Source organism: Amblyraja radiata, chromosome 27 (genome assembly GCF_010909765.2).
Source record: "Amblyraja radiata isolate CabotCenter1 chromosome 27, sAmbRad1.1.pri, whole genome shotgun sequence".
NCBI lineage: Eukaryota > Metazoa > Chordata > Chondrichthyes > Rajiformes > Rajidae > Amblyraja > Amblyraja radiata.
Window position 1 is genome coordinate 1,595,042 of NC_045982.1, and position 19,414 is coordinate 1,614,455.

Genomic DNA, 19,414 nt, shown 5'->3' on the forward strand with positions numbered 1-19,414 from the left:
ATCAAAAGTGGCATTATTGGCTTTTTATCTTTATTCATTTGTTATATGAAAAGTATTAAAAGTTAAAAATCCGTCAGTAAAATTGCAAAATCGCCCATGGTTCTCAGGTGGGTTTTAACATGCAAAACGAACACGCTTCTGAAGCTCCATTTACCATTTAAATAATCGTAAACTATCAATGCGTTTTGAAATAAATTTTACTGAGATGCAAGCTGTCAGCTGTTAGTTGGACCAAAGCAGGACATTTTATTATTTGCCAAAATATATTTCTCAATGTTTCTTGTTTAAAGCCTGCACAATCACCCAAACTACTTATTTATTTATTTATTTATCATCTAATAACAGACAAGCCTGCAGCATGGAATGATGTCAACAATCCTGATTGGGCACCCACTGTGAGCAGGATAGACAATGTGCACAAGAACGCCATCAACTTGCAGAGCTATAGATGCTTGAGCTGCAACCAAATCTGCTTTAATACTCTCTTCTTGTTGCACGTGCATGGCGTTCTTATAGTTGCTGAGGTCAGTTTAGAGTTAGACGTTTAGCCCTTCAGACCACAGGCCATTTACCTTCTTTTTTAACATAGCCAATTAACCTACAAACCTGCACATCTTTGGAGTGTGGGTGGAAACTGGAGCACCCGGAGAAAACCCACGCGGTCACGGGGAGAAGGTACAAACTCAGTACAGACAGCGCACGTAGTCAGGATGGAACCCGGGTCTCTGGCGCTGTGAGGCAGTAACTCCACCGCTGCGTCCACTGATGCTGCCTGACCTGCTGGATTATAACCATAAAACATATAACCATATAACAATTACAGCACGGAAACAGGCCATCTCGGCCCTTCTAGTCCGTGCCGAACACTTATGCCCCCGTCCCACTTAGGAAACCTGAACGGAAACCTCTGGAGACTTTGCGCCCCACCCAAGGTTTCTGTGAGGTTCCCGGAGGTTTTTGTCAGTCTCCCTACCTGCTTCCACTACCTGCAACCTCCGGCAACCACCTGCAACCTCCGGGAACCGCACGGAAACCTTGGGCGGGGCGCAAAGTCTCCAGAGGTTTCCGTTCAGGTTTCCTAAGTGGGACCGGGGCATAACTCTCACCTAGTCCCATCTACCTGCACTCAGACCATAACCCTCCATTCCTTTCCCGTCCATATACCTATCCAATTTATTTTTAAATGATGAAATAAATTGGATAGGTATTGGATTGGATTGGATAAATTGGATTGGATTACTCCAGCACTTGGTGTCATTTTTTTTTGCAAACCAGCATCTGCAGTTCCTCGTTTCTGGTCTTTCTTTTCCATTTTCTTTGGTGGGTTAAGTTGGCTGCTGCAACGTGTGCCTCCAGGGAAGGTGAAGGTTCGAATCCGGGGAGTGCTGACAGGAATGTGGAGAGCATTTAAAACAAGGATTATTTTACGATTGATGTAAGTGTGTTGTTCTTGGTATAGCGAGACCAAAGGGCCAGTTCTGTGTTGTACGGCCATGAATGCATTATTAAATCATACTTTAGTAACGTCCTGAGATGTCAAACTGGTACCATTATGTGATAGACAAAAGTGCTGGAGAAACTCAGCGGGTGCAGCAGCATCTATGGAGCGAAGGAAATAGGCAACGTTTCGGGACGAAACCCGAAGGGTTTCGGCCCGAAACGTTACCTATTTCCTTCCTGAAGGGGTTTGGCCCGAAACGTTGCCTAAGGGTTTAAGAAGCCCAAAGGGTTTCGGCCCGAAATGTTACCTATTTCCTTCCTGAAGGGTTTCGTCCCGAAACGTTGCCTATTTCCTTCGCTCCATAGATGCTGCTGCACCCGCTGAGTTTCTCCAGCACTTTTGTCTACCTTCGATTTTCCAGCATCTGCAGTTCCTTCTTAAACACCATTTATGATACATCTCCTCAGTGATCCCCGCTTAATACCAAAGTACTTAGAGGCAGCTTCAAGCAACACAACAATAAAACTGACATTTTAATTTCACTTTTTCTCTAATTATTGGGCTTATATTCACTGGAATTTGGAAGAATAAGAGGAGATCTTATAGAAAGATAAGATTCTTAAGGGATTGGACACGCTAGATGCAGGAAAAATGTTCCCCATGTTGGGAGAGTCCAGAACCAGGGGTCACAGTTTAAGAATAAGGAGTAAGGCCATTTAGTACTGAGATGAGGAAACACTTTTTCAGAGTTGTGAATCTGTGGAATTCTCTGCCAAAGAAGGCAGTGGAGGCCAATTCACTGGACAATACGTGCAGGAATAGGCCATTCAGCCCTTCGAGCCAGCACCGCCATTCAATGTGATCATGGCTGATCATCCCCAATCAGTACCCCGCTCCTGCCTTCTCCCCATAGCCCCTGACTCCGCTATTTTTAAGAGCTCTATCTAGCTCTCTCTTGAAAGCATCCAGAGAACCGGCCTCCACCGCCCTCTGAGGCAGGGAATTCCACAGAGTCACTCAAGAGAGAGTTATATATAGCTCTTTGGGTTAATGGAATCAGGGAGTATGGGGAGAAAGCAGGAACGGGGTACTGATTCTGGATGATCAGCCATGATCATATTGAATGGTGGTGCTGGCTCGAAGGGCTGAATGGACTACTCCTGCACCTATTTCGATGTTTGTGTGAATTGCAGAGTTCTTTGATGCGGTGGAAGGCAAACCTGAATCACCCATTGATTGGTGAAGATTCAACCTTGATAATGTGAATGGTGAATACAGCACATAGAGAAACTCATGGTTCATTCACACAAACCCATCCGCAGATCCCTATTGTTGCAAAAATCTTGCTTGGCCCTGAATAGTTTAGTTTAGTTTAGTTTAGAGACACAGCGCGGAAACATTCCCTTCAGCCCACATGCACAGGGCCGACCAGCGATCCCCGCACATTAACACTATCCTACTCACACTGGGGACAATTCCTTACATTTACACCAAGCCAATTAACCTGCAAACCTGCACGTCTTTGGAGGGCAAAGATGTCGGAGAAAACCCACGTGGTCACAGGGGGAACGTACAAACTCCATACAGACAGCGCCCGTGGTCAGGGCCGAACCCGGGCCTCTGGCGCTGAAATGAGATGAAACAGAAAATGCTATAAATACAGGAATATACAAAGACCCATCCATAATATTTGTGTTCATTAATAATTGAGTTATGGTGTGTTGCCACAAGCAAGATGCCTGAGGAGCTCAGTTGGTCAGGCAGCATCTGTGGAGGGAATGGGCAGCCAGCCTTTGAGATGCTACAGAGTTCCACCAGCTGTTTGTTGCTGGGGATTCCAGCATCTGCACTCTCTTGTGCCTCACACTTATGGTGTGTTGACAAGGATGTTGCCAGGAATAGAGGGTGTGAGCTACAGGGAGAGGTTGAATAGGCTGGGTCTCCTTGGAGTTCAAGAGGATGAGGGTTGATCTTGTAGAGGTCTAAAATCATGGGAGGAATAGATCGGGTAGATGCACAGAGTCTCTTGCCCAGAGTAGGGGAATCGAGGACCAGGGGACATAGGTTTAAGGTGAAGGGGAAAAGATTTAATAGGAATCTGAGGGGTAACTTGTTCACACAAAGGGTGGTGGGTGTGTGGAACGAGGGGCTGGAGGAGATAGTTGAGGCTGGGACGAAACCCAACTTTTAAGAAACAGTTATACAGGTACATGGATAGGACAGGTTTGGAGGGATATGGACCAAGCGCAGGCAGGTGAGACTAGTGTAGATGGGACATGTTGGCCAGTATGGGCAAGTTGGGCCGAAGGGCCTGTTTCCATGCTGTATCACTCTATGACTCTCTGATGTTTAGACGATGGGCCTGATACTGAATTGGGAAATGAAGTTATCATGAATGTTGTCATGGCAACACCTGCAGTCCACAATCAGTCACATTCGACAGTGACTCGGTGCTAACACTGCCCCATGCAGGAGGAACCAAGAACTTATCCCTCTGTATACTTATTACACATCATCTAAGTCTTTAAAACATCAAATATAACAAATGACAATTAAAGATTTGTTACAAGCAGGGCTGAAATTTTCAAGATGCAATGATTTTTTCCCCTTATTTCCAATATTTCCAAAGCCCAGCATGAATATTGGTAATTATATCATAGAACCAGCTCAGTTCGGTTTAGTTTATTGTCACGTGTACCGAGGTACAGTGAAAAGCTTTTGTTGCGTGCTAACCAGTCAGCGGAAAGACAATACAATTGAGCCATTTACAGTGTACAGATACATGATAAGGGAATAATGTTTAGAGCAAGGCTGGGTCTCTATTCCCTGGAGCGCAGGAGGATGAGGGGTGATCTTACAGAGGTATACAAAATCATGAGAGGAATAGATCGGGTAGACGCACAGAGTCTCTTGCCCAGAGTAGGGGAATCGAGGACCAGAGGACATAGGTTTAAGGTGAAGGGGAAAAGTTTAATAGGAATGTGAGGGGTAACTTTTTCACACATATGGTGGTGGGTGTATGGAACAAGCTGCCAGAGGAGGTAGTTGAGGCTGGGACTATCCCAACGTTTAAGAAACAGTTAGACAGATACATGGATAGGACAGGTTTGGAGGGATATGGGCCAAACGCAGGTAGGTGGGACTAGTGTAGCTGGGACATGTTGGCCGGTGTGGGCAAGTTGGGCCGAAGGGCCTGTTTCCACACTGTATCACTCTGTGATTCTATGACTCTAAATCAAACTGTGCATGAATACCATCATGCCAAACTCAAGTACAATAGTAGAAACAAGGAACTGCAGATGCTGGTTTACAAAAAAAGACACAAAGTGCCGGTGTAACTCTGGTATAGGCGGCAACTCTGGAGAACATGGAGAGGTGACGTTTTGGGTTGGCAGCCTTCCTCAGACTTGAGATAATGCATTCAGACGCAAGGGTCTGAATAAGGGTCCTGACCTGAAACGTCACCACTCCATGTAGAGTGAAAGGGGAAGATGCAGAGTGTAGAATATAGTTCTCAGCATTGTAGCGCATCTGTGAATGCTTAACAAGATGGTTGTCTACAATGTTAATCCAACATTGAAGTCTCAGAGAGGCACATTATACGTTAATTTATTAAATGTTTGCACGGTGGCATTCACACTTTGTCAATTCAAGATGATAGATTAGTTTAAGGTAGACAAAAATGCTGGAGAAACTCAGCGGGTGCAGCAGCATCTATGGAGCGAAGGAAATAGGCAACGTTTCGGGCCAAAACCCTTTAGGAAATAGGCAACGTTGCCTATTTCCTTCGCTCCATAGATGCTGCTGCACCCGCTGAGTTTCTCCAGCACTTTTGTCTACCTTCAGACTGAAGATAGATTAGTTTAGTTTAGTTTCGAGATGCAGCACAGTAACAGGCCCTTCGGCCCACTGAGTCCGCACCAACCAGCGATCCCCGCACACTAGCACTATCCTACACACACACTAGGGGCAATTTTTTTAAATTTCTACCAAGCCAATTCACTTACAAACTTGTACGTCTTTCGAGTGTGGGAGGAAACCGGAGCGCCCGGAGAAAACCCACGCAGGTCACGGGGAGAACGTACAAACTCCATACAGACAGCACCCGTAGTTAGGATGGAACCCGGGTCTCTGGCGCTGTGAGGCAGCAACTCTACCGCTGAGCGCCTTCCCTGCATGAACCTCACCAAACTGAAGTTTCTGCTGAACCTGAAGCATCAGGGAAAAGATTCAATAAGAAATATCCCTTCTCCAAAGAGCTGAAATATGTCAGATCAATATCATTATCAACTTGTTTAAGAAGGAACTGCAGATGCTGGCAAATCGAAGGTACACAAAAATGCTGGAGAAACTCAGCGGGCGCAGCAGCATCTATGGAGCGAATATAGGCAACGTTTCGGGCCGAAACCCATTCGGCCCATCAAGTCTACTCCGCCATTCAATCATAGCTGATCTATCTCTCCCTCCCAACTCCATGCTCCTGCCTTCTCCCCATAACCCCTGACACCCGCACTAATCAAGAACCTCTCTATCTCTGTCTTAAAAATAACCACTGACTTGGCCTCCACAGCCATCTGTGGCAATGAATTCCACAGGTTCACCTGATAGCAAGAATTTCATTGTCCTATCAGGGACACATGACAAAAACTCTCTTGAATCTTGAATCCCCTTGACTGAAGACATTTCTCCTCATCTCCTTCCTAAATGAAACATCCTTTAATGCCTAGTCTGCAGGATTATGTTGTTAAACTGCTCGCTTCAAAACTAGCAGCAGGTGGCGGTGTCACACAGGATGAACAAGAGCCAAGAGTGTTTCATTGCCAGGTGTGAAACACAAAGTGCTGGAAGAACTCAGCGGGTCAGGCAGCATCTGTGGAGGGGAATGGACAGACAACGTTTCCGATTGGGACTTCTCTTCAGACTGATGTAGCGCAGGGGGGAAGAAAGCTTGGAAAAGAGGTGGGAAGAGTCTGGACAAAGCCTGGACACATAAAAACAAAAATAGGTGCATGAGTAGGCCATTCGGCCCTTCGAGCCAGCACCACCACCAAATGCTGGACTCAATAAGGAAGGGTCTAAGATCAAGTCACGTGGCAAGAGAGACCAGAATGCTGGAGTAACTCAGCGGGACAGGCAGCACCTTTGGAGAGAAAGAATGGGTGATGTTTCGGGTCGAGACCCTTCTTGAGACTGGATCTGAAACGTCACCCTTCCTTTTTCTCCAGAGGTGCTGCCTGACCTGCTGAGTTACTCCAGCACTTTGGGTCTATCTTCGGTACAAACCAGCATCTGCAGTTCCTGGTTTCTACAGGTGATGGGTGGATACAGGTGGGGGGGGGGGTGATTGGTAGAGGCTGGAGGTGGAAAGGAGATGAAAGGGTGTTGGAGGAGGGGAGCGGAGGAGGAGTGAAATGTAAAGGAGGGGTATAGGTGGAAGAAAACCATTCGATTCTTATTTGTTGCAGCTTCACCGACCCATTCACGCAATAACACACACACACACACACACAACATTAACAGCATAAATTAATATATTTAAAAGATAACCAGGCCATTATAGTGTAAACCAGAGAATGTAGCACAACTGCAACTAGGTCCCTAGCAGAAGGTGACTGAGGTAAGGTTGTGGTTAGGGTTGTGCTGCGTTCCAGATTATCAAAACATTCAGATGCTTTCAACTTTAGTGGGGCACCGTGGCGCAGCAGTAGAGACCCCGGTTCGATTCTGCCTGTGGTTGCTGTCTGTGTGGAGTTTGCACGTTCTCCCTGAGACCGTGTGGGTCAGGCAGCATCTCTGGAGAAAAAGGATGAAAGACGTTTCTTGCTGCTCCTTCTTGAAATGGAACATCTTGGTCATGGAAGCATGGAAACATAGAGGATAGGAGCAGGAGGAGGCCATTCGGCCCTTTAAGCCAGCACCGTCATTCAATATGATCATGGCTGATCGTCCCAAATCAGTACCCCGTTCCTGCTTTCTCCCCATATCCCTTGGTTCCGTTAGCCCTAAAGAGCTCTATCTAACTCTCTCTTGAAAACATCCAGTCAATTGGCCTCCACTGCCTTCTGTGTATTTTCCTCATCTCAGTCCTAAATGGCCTACCTGTTATTCTTAAACTGTAACCCCTGGTTCTGGACTCCCCCATCATCGGGAACATTTTTCCTGCACGTACCTGTCTAACTGTTCCTTAAATGTTGGGATAGTCCCAGACTCAACTATCTCCTTACACCCACCAAAAGGTGTAAAAAAGGTTCCCTTTCAGATTCCTATTAAACCTTTCCCCTTCACCTTGAATCTATGTCCTCTCGTCCTCGATTCCCCTACTCTGGGCAAGAGATTCTCTGCATCTACAGGATCTATTCCTCTCATGAGTTAGAAACATAGAAACATAGAAAATAGGTGCAGGAGGAGGCCATTCGGCCCTTCGAGCCAGCACCGCCATTCATTGTGATCATGGCTGATCGTCCCCTATCAATAACCCGTTCCTGCCTTCTCCCCATATCCCCCGACTCCACTAGCCCCTAGAGCTCTATCTAACTCTCTCTTAAATCCATCCAGTCGATGCACAATCATGTCCACAAGTCCTCACACCTCTGGAGTGAACTGACAGCGTTGACCCAGCGCTCAACATGCCATCTAGAACCGAAGCAAGAGAGAGCTCTCACGAGTGAAAGCTGATCTTTGCGCTGGTTTCCATGGTGTCACTCGCATAATGAAGTTGAGCGTCAATGAAACTCTCCGAATGCCTGGCATTTTGTAGACGTACCTCACGGTGCTGGCAGCCTGGTGGGAAACAGCACACACAGTCCACATTGGCCCCTTCCCTTCACCTCTTCCAACGGTTACTCATTTCTAGTGTGGAGGAAGGAACTGCAGATCGGCACAGAGTGCTGGAGTAACTCAGCGGGTCAGGCAGCATCTGTGGAGAACATGGACAGGTGACGTTTCACAGAGTGCTGGAGTAACTCAGCGGGTCAGGCAGCATCTGTGGAGAACATGGATAGGTGACGTTTCACAGAGTGCTGGAGTAACTCAGTGGGTCAGGCAGCATCTGTGGAGAACATGGATAGGTGACGTTTCACAGAGTGCTGGAGTAACTGGCGGTGCTGGCTGGAAGGACCTAATGGCCTACTCCTGCACCTATTATCTATTGTCTGATGGGACAGGCAACATCTCTGGAGAGAGGGAATGAGTGATGTTTCAGGTCGAGACCCCAACCAGTCTGAGGAAGGGTCTCCCATTCCTTCCCACCAGAGATGCTGTCTGTCCCACCGAGTTACTCCAGCATTTTGTGTTTATCTTCGGTTTAAACCAATATCCGCAGTTCCTTCCTACGCAGGTTTGTAGGTTAATTCGCTTTGGTTAAACAAAATGTATAAATGGTGCCTAGCGTGTGGAATAGTGCGAGTGTGCGGGGTGATCGCTGGTCGGCGAGGACAACATCACTTTTGGCAGCGTGTTCCAGGCATTCACCATACTCGGTCCCAAAAACTTGCCCCGCTCATCCTCACTAAACTGCCCCTCTCACCTTAAAGCTAGTTTGTTTGGAGATACAGCGTGGAAACAGGCCATTCGGCCCACCGAGTCGGCGCCGGCCAGCTATCCCCGCGCACTAACACTATCCGACACACACACACACACACTAGGGACAACTTACAATTTTACCGAAAACCAATTAACCTACAAACCCGCGCGTCTGTGGAGTGTGGGAGGAAACCGAAGATCTCAGAGAAAACCCACGCGGGTCACGGGGAGAATGTGCAAACTCCGTACAGACAGCACCCGTTGTTGGGATCGAACTCGGGTCTCTGGCGCTGTGAAGCAGCAACTCTAAGAGAATGGACTCTGAGAGAATGGAGCAGCTGGGCTTGTACACTCTGGAGTTTAGAAGGATGAGAGGATATCTCATTGAAACGTATAAGATTGTTAAGGGCTTGGACACACTAGAGGCAGGAAACATGTTCCCAGTGTTGGGGGAGTCCAGAACCAGGGGCCATAGTTTAAGAATAAGGAGTAAGTCATTTAGAACGGAGACAAGGAAACACTTTTTCTCACAGAGAGTGGTGAGTCTGTGGAATTCTCTGCCTCAGAGGGCGGTGGAGGCCGGTTCTCTGGATGCTTTCAAGAGAGAGCTAGATAGGGCTCTTAAAAATAGCGGAGTCAGGGGATATGGGGAGAAGGCAGGAACGGGGTACTGATTGGGGATGATCAGCCATGATCACATTGAATGGCAGTGCTGGCTCGAAGGGCCGAATGGCCTACTCCTGCACCTATTGATTATTGTCTACCGCTGTGCCTTTGACATTACCGCCCTGGGATTAAAGCCTCTGCATGTCTACCCTATCTATGTCTCTCCTGGTATTATATACTTCCATTCACGTGTTACAAGCGCAGGTGCTTTGTAAAATATCTAAATGTAATCCTGAGAATCAGAAATGCAGATGGTGTTTTGATTTCTAAATGTTCCACTCTAAGGAATACATTTCCAAGCCGTTTATGCTTCCACATGGATCAACCTTGTCGGTGTCTGTTGTTGAAACGACTGCTCCGAGCTATTAGATTTTATTATATTGCGATCTTTTATGGAAAAAAATGAAATCAATTCTGCGGGGAAAATGTGGAGTTAATGAAATCCTCATTTGCTGCTTTGTCATGTTGACGTCCAGTGCCCTTGTTTATTGTTCTTTCATGGGGGGCAAGCGGAATATGAAATCATCATTTCACAGCTATTTGGCCTTTGAGAAAGGGGGGAGAGAGAGAGGGCGCGGTGGGGAGAGAGGGGTGGGGGAGAGAGAGGGGGGGGGAGATAGGGGGAGGGAGGGGAGAGAGGTGGGTGGGGGGGAGAGAGGGGGGGGGAGAGAGGGGGAGGGAGGGGGGGGGAGAGAAAGGGGGGGGAGAGAAAGGGGGGGGAGAGAAAGGGGGGGGGGAGAGGGGGGGAGGAGAGGGGGGGGGGGAGAGGGGGGAGGAGAGAAAGGGGGGGGAAGAGGGGGGGGAGAGAGAGGGGGGTGGGGGAGAGAGGGGGAAACAGGTCAGTGTTTAGTGTTGCGCCCCCTCCTGCGTTGACCTCACTGCGAGGACAGACACAAAATGCAGGCAGCATCTGTCTGTAGGTGAGTGTTCCTCGATACTCCAGCCCGCTCCAGAGCCCAAAGGGTTAAACATCTTGAGAACGCGTTCAGGTCCGTTGACAAAACAAGGGCCGCACAATCTCTCGCCGCTCAACCCCCGCGTCCCAATTGAAGTGAGTCGCCGCCGCTCCTCTCGGTCAATGTCTGGCGCAGCGCCGTGTTGTTGTACGAAGGAACTGCAGGTGCTGGTTTACACCGAGGCTAGATACAAAGTGCTGGAGTAACTCAGCGGGACAGGCAGCATCTCTAGAGAGAAGGAATGGGTGACGTTTCGGGTCGAGACCCTTCTCCAGACACCCTGTTGCTCGGGAGGGTAGGTTAGGGGAGGGGAGGAGATTTAATGCTGTTAAAGACTGACTGATTCTGCCTGATTTTAGCCGAGTTTAGGAAGGAACTGCAGATGCCTTCTCTTGATTAGTACATTTAGATTAGTACGGGTGTCAGGGGTTATGGGGAGAAGGCAGGAGAATGGAGTTGAGAGGGAGAGATAGATCAGCCGCGATTGAATGGTGGAGTAGACTGGATGGGCCGAATGGCCTAATTCCGCTCCTATCACTCATGACGCCGAAGACAGACACAAAACACAAAGTGCTGGAGTAACTCAGCGGGACAGGCGGCGTCTCTGGAGAGAAGGGATGGATGGCGTTTCAGGACAAGTCTGAAGAAGGGTCTCGACCCATTCCTTCTCTCCAGAGAAGCGGCCTGTCCCGCTGAGTTACTCCAGCACTTTGTGTAAACCAGCATCTTGCAATAGACAATAGGTGCAGGAGTAGAGGCCATTTGGCCCTTCCAGCCAGCACCGCCATTCAATGTGATCATGGCTGATCATCCCCAATCAGTCCCCCGTTCCTGCCTTCTCCCCATATCCCCTGACTCCGCTATCTTTAAGAGCCCTATCTAGCTCTCTCTTGAAAGCATCCAGAGAACCTGCCTCCACAGAATTGCCGTTCCCTCCCCTAACACACATGTTGTGTCGTATCTCCTGTTTAACAGAGGGCAGGCGGGTTGTTTGTGTTGTCTGCAGAGCAGAAGGGGTTGTGTGAGTGAGTGTGTCTGTCTGGGGATTTGGTCGTTAGGGTGTTGAGGCGAGCATCATCACCGGTGAAACACGACCCGCTGCTGGTGACGGCGCCGGCAGTGAGCTGCCTTTTATATTGGGACTAGCTTTCACATCAACCTCTCTCCCTCCAACGCCGCCGGCTTCATTCCCCAGTCTACCGGCCGGCCCCCTCCCTCCTCCCCTCCTCTCCTCCAAACCTCACACTTTATCCTCCTCTATACCGTTTTTATTTTTTTATTTAAAAACAAAAAAATAATCCTCTTGAAGCCGCAGCGAGGAGAGGAGCGGAGAGATGAACATGAGGAGCCTTGGGTCGTGGCTGGGACTTTATCTGGCGCTGCTGCTGTCTCGAGTGTCCGGGGAAGAGCCGGCAGGTCAGTATTGGATGAGTCTGGTCTTGTGGTTGCGGCCGGGTCCCGCTACTCTTCGCCAAGTCGAAGTATCTCGGGTCTCAGCAGCCACCATCTGCACCTGAAAACCAACTTTTGCTATGATGGCGACAACATTAGTTTAGAGATACAGCGCGGAAACAGGCCCTTCGGCCCACCGAGTCCGCGCCGACCAGCGACCCCCGCACACTAACACTATCCTCTACACACACACACACGGGACAATTTACACTTTTTTTAAACCGAAGCCAATTTTCCTTGATATTCGTCCCCTTTGATCTGTGGTTTTCACACCTCGCCCTTCCATATCTCTGTGTCTCACTCTCCCCTGACTCAGTCTGAAGAAGGGTCTCGACCCGAGACGTCACCCATTCCTTCTCTCCCGAGACGCTGCCTGTCCCGCTGAGTTACTCCAGCACTTTGTGTCTTATCTTCGGTGTAAACCAGCGCCTGCAGTTCCTTCCCGACACACATCATCCCGTGGTATGAAGCATTAATCTAATCCCGTGACTGCCCGGCCACACACGGTCACAAGTGATAGGAGCAGAATTAGGCCCTTCGGCCCATCAAGTCTACTCTGCCATTCAATCATGGCTGATCTATCTCTCCCTCCCAACCCAATTCTCCTGCCTTCTCCCCATAACCCCTGACACCCGCACTAATCAAGTTTCACCCATTCATTGGCCTATGTATTTTAGCTCCTCAATCAATAAACATAATGTATAATTTATTAAAGAAAATGGGGACCTGGCATTCTGCTAACACCTCCCCTCTTTATCTCTGGCCTTTGTCTGACTATCTGCCTATCAAATAACCCTGTGTGGATGTGTTTACCAGCTGGGCATAGTCCTGCCCCTCCTCTCTTCCAGTTTTCTTTCCCTCCTCCCACCCCCTCCCTTACAATCAGTCTGAAGAAGGGTCCCGATCCAATACGTCACCTATCCATGTTCTCCACAGATGCTGCCTGACCCGCTGAGTTACTCCAGCACTCTGTGAAACGTCACCTATCCATGTTCCCCACAGATGCTGCCTGACCCGCTGAGTTACTCCAGCACTCTGTGAAACGTCACCTATCCATGTTCTCCACAGATGCTGCCTGACCCGCTGAGTTATGGTGCAGCAGCATCTGTGGAGCTAAGGAAATAGGCAACGTTTCGGGCCGAAACCCTTCTGGAAATAGGCAGCGTTTCGGGCTGAAACCCGGAAGGGTTTCGGCCCGAAACGTTGCCTATTTCCTTAGCTCCATAGATGCTGCTGCACCCGCTGAGTTACTCCAGCACTCTGTGAAACGTCACCTATCCAAGTTCTCCACAGATGCTGCCTGACCCGCTGAGTTACTCCAGCACTTTCTGTCTTGTGATATCCCAACTCATAGGAGAAGAATTAGGCCATTCGGCCCATCATGTCTACTCCACCATTCAATCATGGCCGATCTATCTTTCCCTCTCAACCCCAATTCTCCTGCCTTCTCTCCAAACCCTGTGACACCCGCACTAATCAAACTCTGCTTTAACAATATCCATTGACTTGGCCTCCACCGCCGTCTGTGGCAATGAATTCCACTGATTCACCCCCCAATTGGTCTGTTCCAACTGAAAGAGTTTAATATTTGAAGATCGAAGGGATCTACAGGAGTCTCTGCCTCAAAAAGGCAGCCAGCATCATCAGAGACCCACACTACCCTTGGCCACGCTCTCATCTCACCCTTACCATCGGCCTGAAGGGGCCTGAAGAACCATCAGGCCCATGATCTCTACACAACACTAACCTCAGCTGTGATATTACCAAGGACTTCAGGGGGTTTGCATTGGTATTGAGTTATTAATTTATTGAACGTATTACTATGATGTTATTGTGTTTACCGGCCTGTAATGCTTCTGCAAGAAAGAATGTTGTGGTGGTGGTGGCAGCAACTGGACTCTTATAAAGCAACCCCACAGATAGTCATAGAGAGTCATACAGTGTGGAAACAGGCCCTTCGGCCCAATTTGCCCACACCGGCCAACATGTCCCATCTACACTGGCCCGCAATTGGCCCAGATCCCTCTAAACCTGTCCTATCCATGTACCTATCTAGATGTTTCTTAAATGTTATGATAGTCCCTGCCTCAACTAACTCCTCCGGCAGCTCATTCCATCCCCCCACCACCCTTTGTGTGAATATGTTACCCCTCAAATTCCTATTAAATCTTCCCCCCCCCTCCTCATTTTAAGCCCAGAAGAAAGGAAGAGGTGGAGACAGTGGGTTGTGGGAGAGCTGGGAATGGGAGGGGAAGGAGGGAGAAAGCAGGGACTACCTGAAATTGGAGAAGCCAATGTTGATACCTCTGGGGTGTAAATTCCATTGAAATTAATGCAACTACCAAAGCAAGCTAATGGTCACTGTGAGCCCAGCATTTCTGTTGCAGCATCTATGGAGCGAAGGGAATAGGCAACGTTACGGGACGAAACCCTTCAGGAAGGAAATAGGTAAAGTTTCGGGCCGAAACCCTTTGGGTTTCGTCCCGAAACGTTGCCTATTTCCTTCGCTCCATAGGTGCTGCTGCACCCGCTGAGTTTCTCTGGCACTTTTGTCTACCTTCGATTTTCCAGCATCTGCAGTTCCTTCTTAAACCTATCTGTTTTAGCAGTGTTGTTGTTCTGTTTTTTTTAATCATCTGGATTTAACGAAGACATTTGTACCTTTACGCCTTCTCGGAGGTTATTGGAGGCCTGGCAGCTAATGGGCTACCTTGATAAAAATCATGATGTAGATCGGGTAGACGCACAGAGCCTCTTGCCCAGAGTTGGTGAATCGAGAACCAGAGGACATAGGTTTAAGGTGAAGCGGGAAACTCGAGGGGTAACCTTTTCACACAGATGGTGGTGGGTGTATGGAACAAGCTGCCAGGGTGGGTAGTTGAGATAATAATAATGGATGGGATTTATATAGCGCCTTTCTAATACTCAAGGCGCTTTACATCGCATTATTCTTTCACTCCTCAGTCACACTCGGTGGTGGTAAGCTACTTCTGTAGCCACAGCTGCCCTGGGGCAGACTGACGGAAGCGTGGCTGCCAATCTGCGCCTACAGCCCCTCCGACCACCACCAATCACTCACACACATTCACACACAGGCAAAGGTGGGTGAAGTGTCTTGCCCAAGGACACAACGACAGTATGCACTCCAAGCGGGATTCGAACCGGCTACCTTCCGGTTGCCAGCCGAACACTTAGCCCATTGTGCCATCTGTAGGTAATATTACAATGGTTAAGAAACATTTGGACAGGAGAGGTTTAGAGGGATATGGGCCAAACGCAGGCAGGTGGGACTAGTATAGATGGAGCATGTTCAAGTTCATGTGAGTTTATTGTCATGTGTCCCTGATAGGACAATGAAATTCTTGCTTTGCTTCAGCACAACAGAACATAGTAGGCATTGACTACATGTTGGGCTGAAGGGCCTGTTTCCACGCTGTATGACTCTAGGGCTGAAACTATGGATGGACGTTAGCCGCAGGGGATGGAGAATGTTGGCCAGAACACCAGGGAAACGCTGCCTGTTCTTTATATAATGGATTGGAATCTTTTTATAACTTGCTGTATGCCTCTGTTTAACATCCCATTCCATCGGCAGCAGCATCTCTGACAGTGCAGCCTGTTTGTTGACCTACTTTTGTGCCTGACTCCGGTAACACTGTCCCAAACGTTGGTGCTATGCATTAGGTGCAGGCCGATAAGGATGGTTGGATGAACTTTGCCGACACCAGAAACGTGGCGACACTTGTGTGCTGCCTCGGTCGTGGCAGTGGTTCAGTTTATTGTCACATGTACCGAGGTACAGTGAAAAGCATTTGTTGCTTGCTAACCAGTCAGCGATAAGGCAACACTTCATTACAATCGATCCATTTACAGTGTACAGATCCATGATAAGGGAATAAGGTTTAGACAATAGACAATAGGTGCAGGGGTAGGCCATTCGGCCCTTCGAGCCAGCACCGCCATTCAACGTGATCATGGCTGATCGTCCCCAATCAGTACCCTGTTCCTGCCTTCTCCCCATATCCCCTGACTCCGCTATCTTTAAGAGCCCTATCCAGCTCTCTCTTGAAAGCATCCAGAGAACCGGCCTCCACCGCCCTCTGAGGCAGAGAATTCCACAGACTCACCTCTCTCCTTGAGGAAAAAGTGTTTCCTCGTCTCCGTTCTAAATGGCTTACTCCTTATTCTTAAACTGTGTGTGGCCCCTGGTTCTGGACTCCCCCAACATCGGGAACATGTTTCCTGCCTCTAGCGTGTCCGAGCCCTTAACAATCTTATATGTTTCAATGAGATACCCTCTCATCCTTCTAAACTCCAGAGTGTACAAGCCCAGCTGCTCCATTCTCTCAGCATATGACAGTCCCGCCATCCCGGGAATTAACCTTGTAAACCTACGCTGCACTCCCTCAATAGCAAGAATGTCCTTCCTTGAATTAGGGGACCAAAACTGTACACAATACTCCAGGTGTGGTCTCACTAGGGCTCGGTACAACTGCAGGTTTAGTGCAAGGTAAAGCCAGCAAAGTCCAATCAAGGATAGTCTGGGAGTAGGAAATGTTGCTGTAGGAGTAGGGATTTAAGAGTGTGGAGCGATTGTAATACGAGTTTGTAGACGTGTTTCCGTGGCTAGCCGCAAATAGTCGGCTGGTTGGGTGCCGTCTTTCGGTGAGGTGCACAGTATGAGTTTACCACGTTGTAGCAAAACGAAGCATTTCACTGTACCTCGATACACGTGACAATAAAATATAGTTGAAGAGTTGGTCTTGGCATGGAGGGCGGTGGAGGCAGGTTCTCTGGATGCTTTCAAGAGAGAGCTAGATAGGGCTCTTGAAAATAGCGGAGTCAGGGGATATGGGGAGAAGGCAGGAACGGGGTACTGATTGGGGATGATCACATTGAATGGCGGTGCTGGCTCGAAGGGCCAAATGGCCTACTCCTGTACCTATTGTCTATTGTCTATTGACATCATGTTTGGCACATGTCAGACAATTTGAGGAATTTTTGGCCCAATATCTGAGGAAGGATGTGCTGTGTCTGGAGAGGGTCCAGAGGAGGTTTACAAGAACGATCCCAGGAATGAGTGGGTTAACCTATGATGAGCGTTTGTCAGCACTGGGCCTGTGCTCGCTGGAGTTTAGAAGAATGAGGAGGGGGAAACCTCATTGAAACGTACAGAATTCTGAAAGGCCCGGATAGAGTGGATGTGGAGAGGATGTTTCCACTGGTGGGAGAGTCTAGGACTAGAGGTCACAGCCTCAGAATTAAAGGACATTCTTTTAGGAAGGAGATGAGGAGAAAGTTCTTTAATGAGGGGGTGGTGAATCTGTGAATTCTTTGCCACAGAAGGCAGCGGAGGCCGCCAGTGGATATATTGGTGCTGCAAGCGCTGTAAGGTAGCAACTCCACTGCTGCGCCACCGTGCCATTCAATGAATGAAAGATATGCAAAAAAGCAACAATGATAAAGGAAACGGGTTGGCTTGTTGTCTGTTACATTCTTTCTCTCTCTGTCCTTGTAGAATGTGCAGAATTGGAGACCTGTGACCGCTGCACCACAGGTGATGCTTCACTGAACCTGACAGACTGTGTGTGGGTGCATTGTGAGTCGGGTAAGTACCTTGTACCTTGCTCAATGCCATAGGAGCGATGATTTAAGGAGCTCCGTTGCAGTAAAGTTCTTTAAATGCAATTTATTTTTAGCTTCTCTATATAATATCCTGTTGCTTCACCACCTTCATCAGTTTAAAATGCAGCACATGTTGGTGGGAATTGGAATCGTGGGTTCGAATCCCACTTCTGACACCATGTTGAGTTTATCACACATAGTCACGGATCTGGTACAACAGTATGTATTGAGTAACGTGTACAACAACACTGCAGCATGTTAATCCTAGCGTGCAGCTGTACCAACTAACATGTCGGGTTGGGATAATATGGATGGGGTGGTAGTAGGTGGAGCTCATAATAACAAAGCACTTCATTCGTTAGTGAAGGGCCGGTCCCACCAGCATGCGACTCCATGTGGCAAGTGCGACCTAACGTGGTCGCTTGAGCAGTACGGCCTCGCGGGGCCGGTCCCACTTCGATCGGCGGAGTTGTGCGGAGCTGGTCCCGACATCGCGCGGGGCTCCGAAAAACTGACAGTGTTCAAAAATTCCACGCGGCAACGGCCTGCCGGCCCGCAGCCGCCTCGACGCCGTACGTCACGAGCAAACTTCCCGCGGACTTTGCTCGCACTTCATGTCACTCACTCGACCTCCGCGCACATCCCCCGCTTCCGGTTTGGTCGCGCTTGCCGCAAGCAGTCGCATGCTCGTGGGACAGGCCCTTAAGTCATGTAACTGATCTACAGCAAGTGGAACGTTGACCTGGTGTCCGGGCTGGGTTCTGCAGTGCGTGGAGCAGGAACAGGCCCATGATGTTCACACTGAACATGAGGCCAAGATGAACTCGTCTCCGCTGCAGACACGAGATGGGGGCGGCACGGTGGCGCAGCGGTAGAGTTGCTGCCTCACAGCGCCGTAGACCCGGGTTCCATCCCGACTACGGGCGCTGTCAGTGCGGAGTTTGCACGTTCTCCCCGCGACCGCGCGGGTTTCCTCCGGGTGCTCCGGACTCCTCCCACATTCCGAAGACGCGCAGGTTTGTAAGTTAATCGGCCCCTGGTGTGTAGGGAGTGGGTGGGAAAGTGGGATATCATAGAACTAGTGTGTGAACGGGCGATCGCTGGTCGGCACGGACTGAATGGTCTACATGTCACAACTAAACTAAAATCTCTTCTTTCCTGCATTTGACCCGAGTTTCCTGCAAGTGTTAGTTGCCCGTGTAAGTGAGAAGCTGCTTTAATTATTTAACAGCTTGAAGCGTGATAGAGTCTGTGAAATGCTGACATATTTAAGTTTGGGGCAGTGAGTGTACATGTGCTGGTCACAGCCAAATCCAGGACCACCACCGATTATCCGGCAACTGGTGGCCCGGCACCTCCTTCAATCCGGACAGAATGACGAGAGCGCGCTGGACTATAGAACAGTACAGCACAGGAACAGGCCCTTCAGCCCACAATGTCCATGCTGACCCCGACACCAAGTTAAACTAATCTCCTCTGTCTGCTTGTGATCCATATCCCTCCAATCCCCGCATATCCACTTGTTTATTTCCTAAACTCCATTAGTTTATCCCCTGGCAGCACGTTCTAGACACCCACCACCCTCTGAATAGATAACAGAGAGAATCTGCCCCACACATCTCCTTTGAAGTTTGATCGCCTGGCCCTGAAGCTGACAATCTCTGGCATTTGTGATTAAGAAGGAACTGCAGATGCCGGAAAATCGAAGGTGGACAAAAGTGCTGGAGAAACTCGGCGGGTGCAGCAGCATCTA

General features: G+C 48.9%; 1 protein-coding gene across 4 annotated transcripts in view; it reads left to right on the forward strand.

Annotated features, from left to right (window-relative positions):
• Positions 1 to 10,510: 10,510 nt before the first annotated feature.
• cd164l2 (CD164 molecule like 2) overlaps positions 10,511 to 19,414 on the forward strand; it is a 28,376-nt gene continuing 19,472 nt past the window's right edge. For 3 of the 4 annotated variants that reach the window (XM_033044868.1, XM_033044866.1, XM_033044867.1), the window contains exons 1-3: positions 10,511 to 10,548; positions 11,894 to 12,000; positions 17,555 to 17,644. In XM_033044868.1, coding sequence (XP_032900759.1) covers positions 10,526 to 10,548; positions 11,894 to 12,000; positions 17,555 to 17,644 — 220 coding nt within the window. In that variant the 5' untranslated portion in view covers positions 10,511 to 10,525. Of the gene's footprint in view, positions 10,549 to 11,572; positions 12,001 to 17,554; positions 17,645 to 19,414 lie in introns of those variants that run through there. The other variant, XM_033044869.1, reaches the window with a different exon arrangement.